This window comes from Poromitra crassiceps (assembly GCF_964638095.1).
Source record: "Poromitra crassiceps genome assembly, chromosome: 17".
Lineage (NCBI taxonomy): Eukaryota > Metazoa > Chordata > Actinopteri > Beryciformes > Melamphaidae > Poromitra > Poromitra crassiceps.
Window position 1 is genome coordinate 34,350,667 of NC_139635.1, and position 13,426 is coordinate 34,364,092.

Here is a 13,426-nt window from a genome sequence, read left to right on the forward strand (position 1 = left end):
AAGGAGGGAGAGGAGGACGAGACAGACAGACAGAAGGAGTGGGGGAGATGAAAGACGAGAGAAGAAGAGAGGTGGGGAAGACGGGTGAGAGACAGTCACATGCTTTTTGTTCACAGCTTGGCGCTGCCAAAGTGATTCCGTTGCTGCTCGGTGACAAAACCTCTTTTAGATCAGTCCTCGTGTACCATTATCAAAATAAAGGAATATGGAGTTCAATTTGAAGTTGAATATATGAATATGTTCAACCAAAGTCTCTTGCACACCCGAGAAGTCTTGTGGCAGGTGCGTAGGTGGAGTAGAATCACTGAGAAAAAAAATGGACACCCGCACACTGTCTTCACTTGGTCAAAAATTGATTTTTTTTGCGCAAGTGAAGACAGTGTGCGGGTGTCCATTCTTTTTCTGAATATGAATATGTAAAATTAAAATATAGCACAGTTCTTCTTTATACAAATACAGAGAGGGGGTTGAAAACGTGCTTCCCCAGCTCATAGACTCATGTAAGCTACATATTTTTATAACACCAGTGAACCGAGTCTAGACATCTATTTTGTGTTTTTATCTGCAAGTCATGATTTTAGGTATGCTAATTTGATATTTTTGCATATATGTCTCCCTGCTGTCAACAGACTGCAAAACTGGAAGAATAATAACTTAAAAACAGGCATAAAGAGAGACTATATCCCTGAACCCCACTTGTTCCCAGGTAGCCTGCATGTATCCATAGAAAAGAGTTTCTACTGCCTGGCTAACAACAGCAACAAGGATCCTAAGCCCTCTCACTCCAGGCGGCCTCTCCACCACCTGACTGGACTTTAGAGTCTGGTGTTGTAAGCAACCCCCAAATGCAGCTGATCAACTTGTGCTCTGGATGGACAGCCAATGCTATTATGTGAGTTCCAGAGTCCTTTGTAAGTAGTTTCAGAAGTGTGTGTGTGTGTGTGTGTGTGTGTGTGTGTGTGTGTGTGTGTGTGTGTGTGTGTGTGTGTGTGTGTGTGTGTGTGTGCGTGTGTGCGTGTGTGCGTGCGTTACCTGGCTGTTCAGGGTGTTCTAACGATGTAGATCCCGGACTGGGCATGATAGGTTCCTGGGAAACAACGGGTACACCAATAATGACAAACAGCATACTGTATGCCTATAAAGACCTACAGTGTATGAAGACCGGCATGCCTATAAAGACCTACAGTGTATGAAGACCGGCATGCCTATAAAGACCTACAGTGTATGAGGACCGGCATGCCTATAAAGACCTACAGTGTATGAGGACCGGCATGCCTATAAAGACCTACAGTGTATGAGGACCGGCATGCCTATAAAGACCTACAGTGTATGAAGACCGGCATGCCTATAAAGACCTACAGTGTATGAGGACCGGCATGTCTATAAAGACCTACAGTGTATGAAGACCGGCATGTCTATAAAGACCTACAGTGTATGAAGACCGGCATGCCTATAAAGACCTACAGTGTATGAAGACCGGCATGCCTATAAAGACCTACAGTGTATGAAGACCGGCATGCCTATAAAGACCTACAGTGTATGAAGACCGGCATGCCTATAAAGACCTACAGTGTATGAGGACCGGCATGCCTATAAAGACCTACAGTGTATGAAGACCGGCATGCCTATAAAGACCTACAGTGTATGAAGACCGGCATGCCTATAAAGACCTACAGTGTATGAAGACCGGCATGTCTATAAAGACCTACAGTGTATGAGGACCGGCATGTCTATAAAGACCTACAGTGTATGAAGACCGGCATGTCTATAAAGACCTACAGTGTATGAAGACCGGCATGCCTATAAAGACCTACAGTGTATGAGGACCGGCATGCCTATAAAGACCTACAGTGTATGAAGACCGGCATGCCTATAAAGACCTACAGTGTATGAAGACCGGCATGTCTATAAAGACCTACAGTGTATGAGGACCGGCATGCCTATAAAGACCTACAGTGTATGAAGACCGGCATGCCTATAAAGACCTACAGTGTATGAGGACCGGCATGCCTATAAAGACCTACAGTGTATGAAGACCGGCATGCCTATAAAGACCTACAGTGTATGAGGACCGGCATGTCTATAAAGACCTACAGTGTATGAGGACCGGCATGCCTATAAAGACCTACAGTGTATGAAGACCGGCATGCCTATAAAGACCTACAGTGTATGAGGACCGGCATGCCTATAAAGACCTACAGTGTATGAGGACCGGCATGCCTATAAAGACCTACAGTGTATGAGGACCGGCATGTCTATAAAGACCTACAAGCGTATGAGGACCGGCATGCCTATAAAGACCTACAGTGTATGAGGACCGGCATGCCTATAAAGACCTACAAGCGTATGAGGACCGGCATGCCTATAAAGACCTACAGTGTATGAGGACTGGCATGCCTATAAAGACCTACAAGCGTATGAGGACTGGCATGCCTATAAAGACCTACAGTGTATGAGGACCGGCATGCCTATAAAGACCTACAAGCGTATGAGGACCAGTATAGCAGTTCACATTGCCATCATGACAGTCCTCGCAGCCTCATAGTGCTCACCTGTATCATCTGTCTCCCGCACTCCACTGTGACCAGTTTGTGACACTTCTTGTGGACCAGCAGTTTGCAGTTGATGCATTTGTAGCCTTGCCTTCCCAGGCCCCAGATACGGTCTGTACAGATGGCACAGTGGGCCCGCTGCTCAAGATGGTGGACAGAGAAAACACAGCATCACAAACAAGCATACATTGTGTTCCCAGAGATGAGACGGCCTCTGTAGCATCATGGACACCAGATTGCCTAGAATCAAATCCCACCAGTCGTCCTTCCGTGTCACCATCATAACTCTTGCTCAATCCATACAAAGACAAATGACTAGGGATGCACCGATATGAAAATGTTGGCCAATACCGATAACCGATATTAACATTGCTCTTATTGCCGATAACCGATATTTACAGATGTCGATATGATCTGTATAAAAAAACACATTTGTATGATAATCAAATTGTGTACATACTGAAAATCACATGTGAACACTGTGAATTTGAAAAAGTCATGGATTTCTTTATTTCCAAAACATTTGGAAAAGCCCATAAATCATAGATTTATCCAATTTTTTTCCCATCAATGTGAAAGTTTTTGCTGATACCGATAACCGATATTAACATTGCAACATCGGACCAATGCCGATGTGTTCAAAAATGACCAACATCATCAACATAAGCTGCATTGGGTTAGTCTGTTTAACCGTTGGTTGTTCACAACATGTAAGAAAAATAAAATCCCAGTTAGGAAGTAGGTGGTGTAAAACAGTGTGAAAGGAGATTGCATGTGTCAGGCTCACCCTGTTGAAGCGCTTGGCCTGGAAGGCGTGGCCGCTGGCATAGTAGAGCTTCCTCCAGCGCCTGGCTCCACGCCGGTATATTGACTCTGTGGAGGGAGGACAGGACGACTGACTGATGTTTTGCCTGTGTGTGTGTGTGTGTGTGTGTAGGATGACATTTTATATAATACTGGTGTCCTGTAGAAACCTCAATATTATTATTTTTCCCTAGAACTGACAACTGGCATTGTCTCCCACATCAGGAAAACATTTCATTGATCCGAGTACGAAGTTAAAGAATTGGCAAAGCCGTGCAAAATGTCAAAATATATAGGCATTATTGTGGGGGAAATCTGCAAAAAAAAAAAAAAAAAATCTTCCAAATCCAAATAGCACCAGCCAATGTGTCCATCAAGAGCCGCATGTTTTGTTTTGTTGATGTGTCCTTGAGCAAGGCACTGAACCCATAACATGCTAACATGGTAACTCCCTCTGGATAAGAGCCTCAGCTCGATGACGTCACGCCACAAATGTGAAATGTCAATGTGGATGTGAGGTTCCTGCGGGACACATCAGTGAATTGACAAATTAGGAAATAAGAGAAGGGGAAACTCACTGTCCTCTCCTGGACACGGCATGCCTGGTTTCTCTGGTATGCATGGGAACACTGAGAAGAAGAGAAGAGACACCGTTAACATGGAGCAAGTCTCCATTTCCATGAAGGCAAGCAAGTGTGACGTCTGAGGTTGTTTGTGTGCTGTTGGTGGATATATTTTACTTCCTCTAATCATGGGGGCAATTATAAATACCGGTAGCAAACCTGTCGCCTCGAGCAATTCATGATGAATTTCGCTCATGTTTTCATGATGGGTGCAAGTGTGCGTATGTGTGTACTCGTACTGTGACTCCAGACGGAGAGGCTGTGTGTGTGTGTGTGTGTGTGTGTGTGTGTGTGTGTGTGCTGTGACTACAGACGGGAGAGGCTGTGTGTGTGTGTGTGTGTGTGTGTGTGTGTGTGTGTGCTGTGACTACAGACGGGAGAGGCTGTGTGTGTGTGTGTGTGTGTGTGTGTGTGTGTGTGTGTGCTGTGACTACAGACGGGAGAGGCTGTGTGTGTGTGTGTGTGTGTGTGTGTGTACTGTGACTACAGACGGGAGAGGCTCGCAAAGACCGAATTTTAAAGATGCAGGCGGAAGCAGAAATAGACTGTGTGTGTGTGTGTGTGTGTGTGTGTGTGTGTTTAGAGAGAGAGAGAGAGAGACCGAGGGCAGTGTGAGTCAGAGGTGAGGCGTGGGCTACAGCCGATGAGCTTGTTAACGAGCAGACCTGGCGACCCCCCACGGCAGAGCTGCTCCCCCCGCCCTCCCCTTATTCATCCTCCGCTGTCGCGCTGGCATCCACTGTACTCTTGACCTCTGACCCCTGGTTTGATTAAACTACATTAACCACACAGCCCCCCACCGCCGCTACCTCGGGTTACACACTTCAACACACGCATGCATGGCCTGCCAATCAAATGTTCCTTAATATATATATATATAAAGACTGCATACAACAACCCCCGCTCTCCAGGCCTTAGTCAGCCCAGAGACATCTGGGCTGGTGAAGTTAGACAAGTCTTTGTCAAAGAGAAGTAGGCTAAGCTGACACGGGGGGACACAAACTAGCTCCAGGGCCCAAGGCGAGACGTCGACAGCGGAAGTAATGTTCTTTCACAGGTCAGCGCTGCATTAAGCAGATGTTTTGACGCTGCTTTGTTGTGCATATCTGCTGGCCTGTGGACAGAAGGTAGCAGACTCCTCTCCACTTCCCCACGTGAGACAGAGTCCACAGCAATGTGGATGCACAAACTATCTGCAAAATAGTTTTGGTCTGCAAAAAACCCTTCACATGGTGGGAATTTGACATTTTCATTTTTTGACATTTCCTTAAATTAGAAGCGCACCCCTATATATATATATATAACTAATAATATATGTGTCGAAAAATAAAACATGAGAAAAATGGCTTTAAACATTCCATAATGTATTTTCTACAGTGGCATTCTACCAAAACCATGAAAATAAATACTTTCCCTTTTGTTTTATGAAAATAATTATTCACCATGATGTAATATGGAGATGAAAGTAAGCAAATCACTCAAAATACCTGCTGCAAAACTCATGTTCAACCTTCTTTGGCTCATTGCCAACAATGTGCAGCAGCGTCATGTGAAGGGTTTCTGCAGGCCGCAACACAAATGACAGACTAGCTAGCAGCATACACACATATATACAACACACACACACATACACACATATACAACACATCCTCACCAAACCCCACAGACTTTCAGATTGATGCTGAACCAAATCAAAATAGGCTATCTACTGCTGTGCATTTTTGTCAGGGAAGTGAAATAACAAACAGGGGTGCTGAGATATTGAGATTATTGGCTCTTTACTTATCTTTAATGAGCCAATAAGCTTAGTAAGGATGAGTATAAAGGCTATAGATGGACAAATGTCATTGTTGTTAATCAACGTGATGTCTTGCACATAAGATATTAGACAAATCTACCCTCGAATTTATGTGAAATTGTAAAAAAAAAAATCAAATGTGTGTCACAATTATTGCACACCAAGAAATTCTTACTGTATGACTATGAACACATTCTAAGAGAACTATACTCTCATATATATATATATATATATATATATATATATATATATATATATATATATATATATATATATAGTTTTTTTTTTCATCTGAATCACTGAGAAGTCTTAAGTGGTCATTTATGACTTCCTGTTTCACTCCAGTATAAATATGAAGTGACACAGGAGGATAAACTGCTTTAGTCATCCATCACCATACGGATGAGTGGAGAACACACAGATTAAATGCAACTAAAGATTGTGGAGCTTGATAAATCAGGTCATGGTAATCTAAATAAATAGCTACATGACTGGAAAAAAGGTCAATAATTAAGAAGCAAGCAACTGGAGCTGTGGTGAAGCTGCCTTGAAGAGTATGTTGGTGTATTTCACGCCCACGTACAGTGAGGAGAATGGTTTAAGAGGCAAAACGTTCTCCAAGGATCACAGCTGGAGGATTGCAGACATTGGTTGCAACTCAGCATCGACAGTCCTCGAAAACTACAATTCGATGGCAACTCCATTTGGATGTGATGGATTTAAAGTGCTGGCATCCATCCACACTAAATGAACTTTGAGTGGGCCAGTGGCAGAGCAGAGAGGCAAAGATAGCAGGCTTCTGAACCACTGCCAGCTCACTCAGGCTTCTGACCAAGTCAACGCCGACCCTTACTGTGGTGTGTGGACCCCTGAAATGGTATTTGTTAGGTTGCGTATGCCGCCTGTGGGAGATGCAGCCAGGCTCACCGTGGATGATGAGCTCCGAGTCTTTGTTGAGTTCGTAGAGACGCAGGGCCTCCTCCAGCTCCAGCTGGGACGACACGGTGCAGGGGTCACCTGACAGCAGGACACAGGTGACAGGTTAGTGAGGACAGCACGGGTCACAGGACACAGGTTAGTGAGGACAGCACACAGGTGACAGGTTAGTGAGGACAGCACAGGTCACATGTTAGTGAGGACAGCACAGGTCACAGGTTAGTGAGGACAGCACAGGACACATGTTAGTGAGGACAGCACAGGACACAGGTTAGTGAGGACAGCACAGGACACATGTTAGTGAGGACAGCACAGGACACATGTTAGTGAGGACAGCACAGGACACAGGTTAGTGAGGACAGCACAGGACACATGTTAGTGAGGACAGCACAGGACACAGGTTAGTGAGGACAGCACAGGTCACAGGTTAGTGAGGACAGCACAGGACACAGGTCAGTGAGGACAGCACAGGACACAGGTTAATGAGGACAGCACAGGACACAGGTTAATGAGGACAGCACAGGACACAGGTCAGTGAGGACAGCACAGGACACAGGTTAGTGAGGACAGCACAGGACACAGGTCAGTGAGGACAGCACAGGACACAGGTTAATGAGGACAGCACAGGACACAGGTCAGTGAGGACAGCACAGGACACAGGTTAATGAGGACAGCACAGGACACAGGTCAGTGAGGACAGCACAGGACACAGGTTAATGAGGACAGCACAGGACACAGGTTAATGAGGACAGCACAGGACACAGGTCAGTGAGGACAGCACAGGACACAGGTCAGTGAGGACAGCACAGGACACAGGTTAATGAGGACAGCACAGGTCACAGGTTAGTGAGGACAGCACAGGTCACAGGTTAGTGAGGACAGCACAGGACACAGGTCAGTGAGGACAGCACAGGACACAGGTCAGTGAGGACAGCACAGGACACAGGTTAATGAGGACAGCACAGGACACAGGTTAATGAGGACAGCACAGGTCACAGGTTAGTGAGGACAGCACAGGTCACAGGTTAGTGAGGACAGCACAGGTCACAGGTTAGTGAGGACAGCACAGGACACAGGTTAATGAGGACAGCACAGGACACAGGTTAATGAGGACAGCACAGGTCACAGGTTAGTGAGGACAGCACAGGTCACAGGTTAGTGAGGACAGCACAGGTCACAGGTTAGTGACCTAGTTAGTGTCTGTCTGTCTGTGTGTGTGTGTGTGTGTGTGTGTGTGTGTGAGTGAGTGAGTGAGTGAGTGAGTGTGTGCGTGCGTGCGTGCGAGCGAGTGAGTGTGTGTGTGTGTGTGCGAGTGAGTGAGTGAGTGCGTGCATGCGTGAGTGTGAGTTGAGTGAGTGACAGAGAGAAAGAATGAGATTGTGTGCTTTGGAGAAGGTTGTAGTCAATATTGACTTTTCAATATTTTCCGTTTTGGTGGTTCATCTAATTACAATAAAACTCAGATGCTTATCTAATTAGTTCTGTATCAGTAATAGATGAGATGAGTCAAGTTAGGCGTCACATGGAAGGAGAGAGTCAAAAACAGTGAAGCCATTGACTATTCTTGGTAGTGATATAGCTAATCATGATGGAAAACCTAAACCATAACAGAAACTATGACTATGAGGCACATGACATCATATATTTTACAACTGATATGACGAACATCAAAGGTTGATAAGGAAGTAATGGATGGACTCTGGACTGCGAGAGCCGTCACGTCAGAGGAAAAAACGGGCAAAGTTTGCAGTAACATGATGTAGCCAACAAAATATGACAAGAAAAACTTGTCATAGAGAGATATGAATCACAGTTTAAATCACAATCACAATATTCTGTCAAATAATAGCAATTTGAATTTTTTTTATCAATATCTTTCAGTCCTTTAGGTTTTTGGCAGTTGGGCTGTAGCAGAGACAGCGACCAACAACCAGTGAATAGAGTAGTTCCGCCATTCCCAACTGGTGGGCTGCGAAAGGTATTGCAAGTGGGCCGCCAAATCATTAGCAAATAATTATGATTTTCGTGGGGGGGGGGGTGCAATTATTATTATGATGATTATTATATATGAGAATGCATTTCTCCATTGTTAGTTTACGGTCAGATGAGCTATTCAAGTGGGCCATTAGTGAAAAGGGTGGTGAAGAGCTGCAGTAGTTCATTATGAGCATCAAGCGGTGTTTCTTGGTAAGACAGGCTAATGACACCTGGAGGTATGTGGGCGGCTGATGTGACACTAATGACTTTTGGCAGCATGACCTTCTGCTGAGCACAGCGACCTGACGGCTCCATCTTTGCTATGACACTATTACTGCTGCCTGACTAACTGGCTGACAACAACCAATGTGGGGAGGGGGGGGGGGGGCGGGGGGGAGGGGGGGTGGGGGGGTTGGGGGGCGGGGCATGCACTTTTCCTGACTGACGGGAGCAGAAACAGCCTTAGAGTCAAGTGGCAAAGGCAGCGTGTGTTCATGTGTGTGTGTGGTGGGGAATTAACACCAGCCAACAACTGGATGCTGGCAAATTTCGTCAGTGGCTGGTAGGGCTGCTAATGGTTATTGTCATTATAATATTGATGTACTCTACGTAAGGGATAATCAATGAGTAGGTGCGCGTTAAACGGACGTGGAGGCGAAGAACCACCCTCCGCTTCACGTGGGGTGGTTCTTCGCCTCCACGTCCGTGGTTGGGTTCTGCGAAGTGCCTTAAAACCGTTGGTTGAATTAAGGTTATTTTTTTGAAAGACCCTCCTCCTAACCTTCCTCCTGATTGATTGGTGGGCGAGCGAGGGAAGGACAGATAAAGGGCTCATTATACTCGAGCAAGCTCCGTGGGGGTGGAGCTCCGCGAGTCTCCGTGCGGACGTCGCGCTGGGGCAGGTGCTATTATACTCAGAAGTGATCAGCCAAGTGATCAGCATGTATTGTACAATGGTAATAGTGAGACCAGCCCGTGAAAAGTCGCAATGAAATGCTATTATGTGCAGTACTGAGTGCGCTTTCACTCTCAAACGACCGTACATCAGCACATGAATGAATCACCAAACTTGTTTTTACTGAAAGCCGTTTTAGTTCTTAGCCCTGATTGCCTACTCTGTGCTGCTTTTAATCTCTCTCAATAATGCTCTCAACACAACACATTTACTTGGTGAAATGACTAAAAACGAACAGTTGCAAATCAAAGTTTATAGCCTACCACATGGGTCAAGAAATGTGGTGAAAACACAGCTCAGTGTTCAGGGCTCAGTGGCTTGAAAGCGGACATGTTTGGAGAGAGGCCGTCCGGAGGTCGCGCTGTGAAAAAAAAAAATCAGGCACACGGCGGGCGCCCAACGGAGGTAGCGAAATAACCACGCCCAACAAATTTACGTCATTTGACGCGCCCGGCCCTCGCTCCACCCCCGCGCCCTTCACGGCATGGTGAGCATAAAGCAGACTGAAGGATGGAGAGAGGGGAGAGAAGAGGGAGAGGCGAACCTTCCTCGTCGATCCACTTCATGGTGAAGAGCTGGTCGTTGTCCATGGAGCACATGTCCTTCACCTCCCCGTACAGGCCCTCGAACGAGATGGACGGCTCGAAATGGGTGATCATGATGTCCCTGCAGAGGAGACAAAGGCGTTTGCTAATTCAGTTTGGAGCAAAAACAAAGTATCAAAAAGTATTCACTTTATGTAGCCCCGCCCACTTGACCCGCCGGCTGCTCAAAGCAGAGGTCGTCTCTGGTCAAAGCTAGTGACTCACTGGAAGCAGGAAGTGTCAACAGTGACAAAACAATCATTTCTGATTGTGTTTACACTTCCTGTCTCTCTCAAGCCAGACGGTCTACTCTCTTCTACATAAGGTGAATAGAAAACCCTTCAAATGTTTGATTCTTTGAATGATTTTTTTTTTAATAGTTTATGGTCATTTTAATTGGGTTCATCAACTGAGCATTACTGATGATTGGAAAAAAGTGTTTTAATAACAACCCAGTAATGAATTTGACATACTGAAATTGAAATCAAGGCAATATTAAAACCTACAAAAACAGTTAACACCCCCCAAAATACCAATTAGATACTATAAACAAACCACATTCATCAAATTAAATCACTTTCTCTACTCATTCCTGCCCCTCTCTCGCCCCGTCTGTATGTCTCTCTCTCCTCTCCCTCTCTGACGCAATCAAAACAAAAGAAAATGTGGAGAAAGCCTGACTTTCAAGGGCGAGAGAGAGGCGAGAGCAGCCTATTCACACACGCCGCTGTGTGACTCACCGTTTCTCACTCTGTCACAGTGTACATTCATCTGGATCGCAGCACGATCGTGGGTGTGTGAGACAGACACATCGGAAACAAGAGCGAGAAAGAGAGAAACTAAAAGAGAATGAATCACAGGCAAAGTAGTAGTGCTTGTAATGTATTGTATTGCTGTCGTGGGCTCTCACTATCCTCCGCTGCACTCCATCAGTTCCTGGAGAGCAGGGGGGGGGGGGCATGCTTTTTGCCCTTAATCAACAAGCACCAGTTCAGCCATACACACCATCCTCATCCATCACTCACCACCAAGACACACACACACACACACAAGTAAAGAGAGGAGCTAGATGAGGAGCTTAGTGGTGGGTGACAGACAATATCTATCCCCGTGGACTTGATCATCTGTCCCTCATCATCGCTCCTCAGTGGGGAACTGGGCCAGCAGCAGCGGGCGGCAGGATTGATGGCCTCTGCTCCGAGCAGCACCCTCGGCCCGGCTCCTGGAGAGGAGAGTTTTTCCAGGCCTGCAGGGGGCGGCCAGGGGTCTGAGCGCGGGCGTCTCCGTGGGAGGGAGGGAGGTGGTGTGCGGGTGAAGGACAAACGGGACAAGAAGGAATGGACGAGGTAGAACAGAGGGCTGGATGAGAGATGGAGAGGTGGAACTGAAGGAATGAAAAGACAGTTCATTCCTAATTCCATTAGGCCAGCGTTCGCTCACCTACACGCCCAATATCTTTGCTATAAACAACAAATAATTGATTGTGCTCAACGTTAGTCGCTGTAGCTAACGACCCCGTGTAGCTTCTGGAAATTCGTTTTGGCCTTGCTTATTGGAAATATACACAACTTGGAGAACAACACTTTAGACTTTCTTCCAGTAAATTCTGCATTTATGTAAGCCACCAAACAGTTTTTTGTTTGTTTTGTTTTTGAATAACATGTCAAATATTTGCGCTGCCTCCATCGCCACAGTCCGGGTCTAAGGGAGCCACTGAATGGGGAGAGAGAGCGAGGAGAGGCCATTCTGGTCGCTAGTAGAGAGTGACCCCAAGGACAACGTCCTCTCACTGTCTTTACTGCTGCTGCCCCGCCCGTCTTCAGAGGTGGACCCAGCCTTATCCACTTTAGCTTTATGGCAGGATGATAAAAACCCAGCTTGTGGTGGAGTAAACAACACGCACACACACATACACACACACACACACATACAAAGAAACTCGCATGCACACACACACTTTCAAAGACATGTACAAGGCCAGGCCAAGTGTAGAGAGTGTAAGGTCAGCTTAGACCCCGTGCTTGCAAGGAGGAGCCAACACACACATGTCAACAATACTAGACAGTAGACAGTGATTTATATAGCCAATAAAAAGATACCTCAATATATTTGCGAATGTTGAGCATCTATATATTACTATTTTATATCGCGTTATAGTGCAGCATGCTAGCAATCGGCATAGAAGGTATTAACTCCATGAAAGAATGAAGCATTCTGGGCATTTTTCTCATCCCTTCCCTGCATCCTGCTGGTGTTAATCATTGGCTGTGAGGGAGGCGAGGAAAAGAGTGTTTGCCAGCCTCAACTCCCACAGTCCGATCGCTCTCACACGCTGGCATGGCAGATCTACTTCCTCCTCAAAGCACCAACCGGCCGATAGTGTGGGGAGATAGGGACAGGCCAGCACACACGTGCGCGCACGCACACACACACAGACACACACAGACACACACACACACACGCACGCACACACACACACTCTAGAGAGACAGGCACAGACAGACACACAGACAACAATTCCCTCAAATACCCTTATGTCATGTGTAACTGAACCCGAACTGTGGCTGCTCATTAAACACTGTGTGGCTACTACACCGCTACTACACTGTAGTTAATGTTTAGCCTCCAACAACACAGTCTGACACAGATACAAGCTTGGCTAATGGCTACACTACAGCACCTGTGGGAAACTGCTGTAGACTACATACATTACAGTAGTGACAAAAATATATCAATAACAGGGCTTCAAAATACAATCATATATTAGTGACTGCACTATGCATTGCAATACATGTGAACACCGTTTTCTTTCCATTACAGCGTTATATTTAGAGCTGCAACAATTAATCGATTAATCGCTTAGTCGATGGACAGAAAGATGATTGACAACTATTGTGATAATCGATTCATCGTTTCGAGTCATTTTTTTAAGAAAAAAAAAGTCAAAATTCTCTGATTCGAGCTTCTTAAATGTGAATATTTTCTGGTTGATCTCCTCTATAACAGTAAACTGAATATATCTTTGGGTTGTGGACAAAACAAAACACTTGAGAACGTCATCTTGGGCTTTGGGAAACACTGATCGACATTTCTTCACCATTTTCCGACATTTTATAGACCAAACAACTAATCGATCGAAAATAATCGACAGATGAATCGATAATTAAAATAATCATTAGTTGCAGCCCTAGTTATAT

At 45.7% G+C, this 13,426-nt stretch overlaps 1 protein-coding gene across 1 annotated transcript in view; it reads right to left on the minus strand.

Annotated features, from left to right (window-relative positions):
• prkci (protein kinase C, iota) overlaps window positions 1-13,426 on the minus strand; it is a 33,277-nt gene that overhangs the window by 12,870 nt on the left and 6,981 nt on the right. The window contains exons 2-7 of the mRNA XM_083653399.1: window positions 10,190-10,311; window positions 6,705-6,794; window positions 3,935-3,985; window positions 3,340-3,425; window positions 2,553-2,690; window positions 1,033-1,087 (exon numbers count right to left, since the gene is read on the minus strand). Coding sequence (XP_083509525.1) covers window positions 1,033-1,087; window positions 2,553-2,690; window positions 3,340-3,425; window positions 3,935-3,985; window positions 6,705-6,794; window positions 10,190-10,311 — 542 coding nt within the window. The remainder of the gene's footprint in view (window positions 1-1,032; window positions 1,088-2,552; window positions 2,691-3,339; window positions 3,426-3,934; window positions 3,986-6,704; window positions 6,795-10,189; window positions 10,312-13,426) is intronic.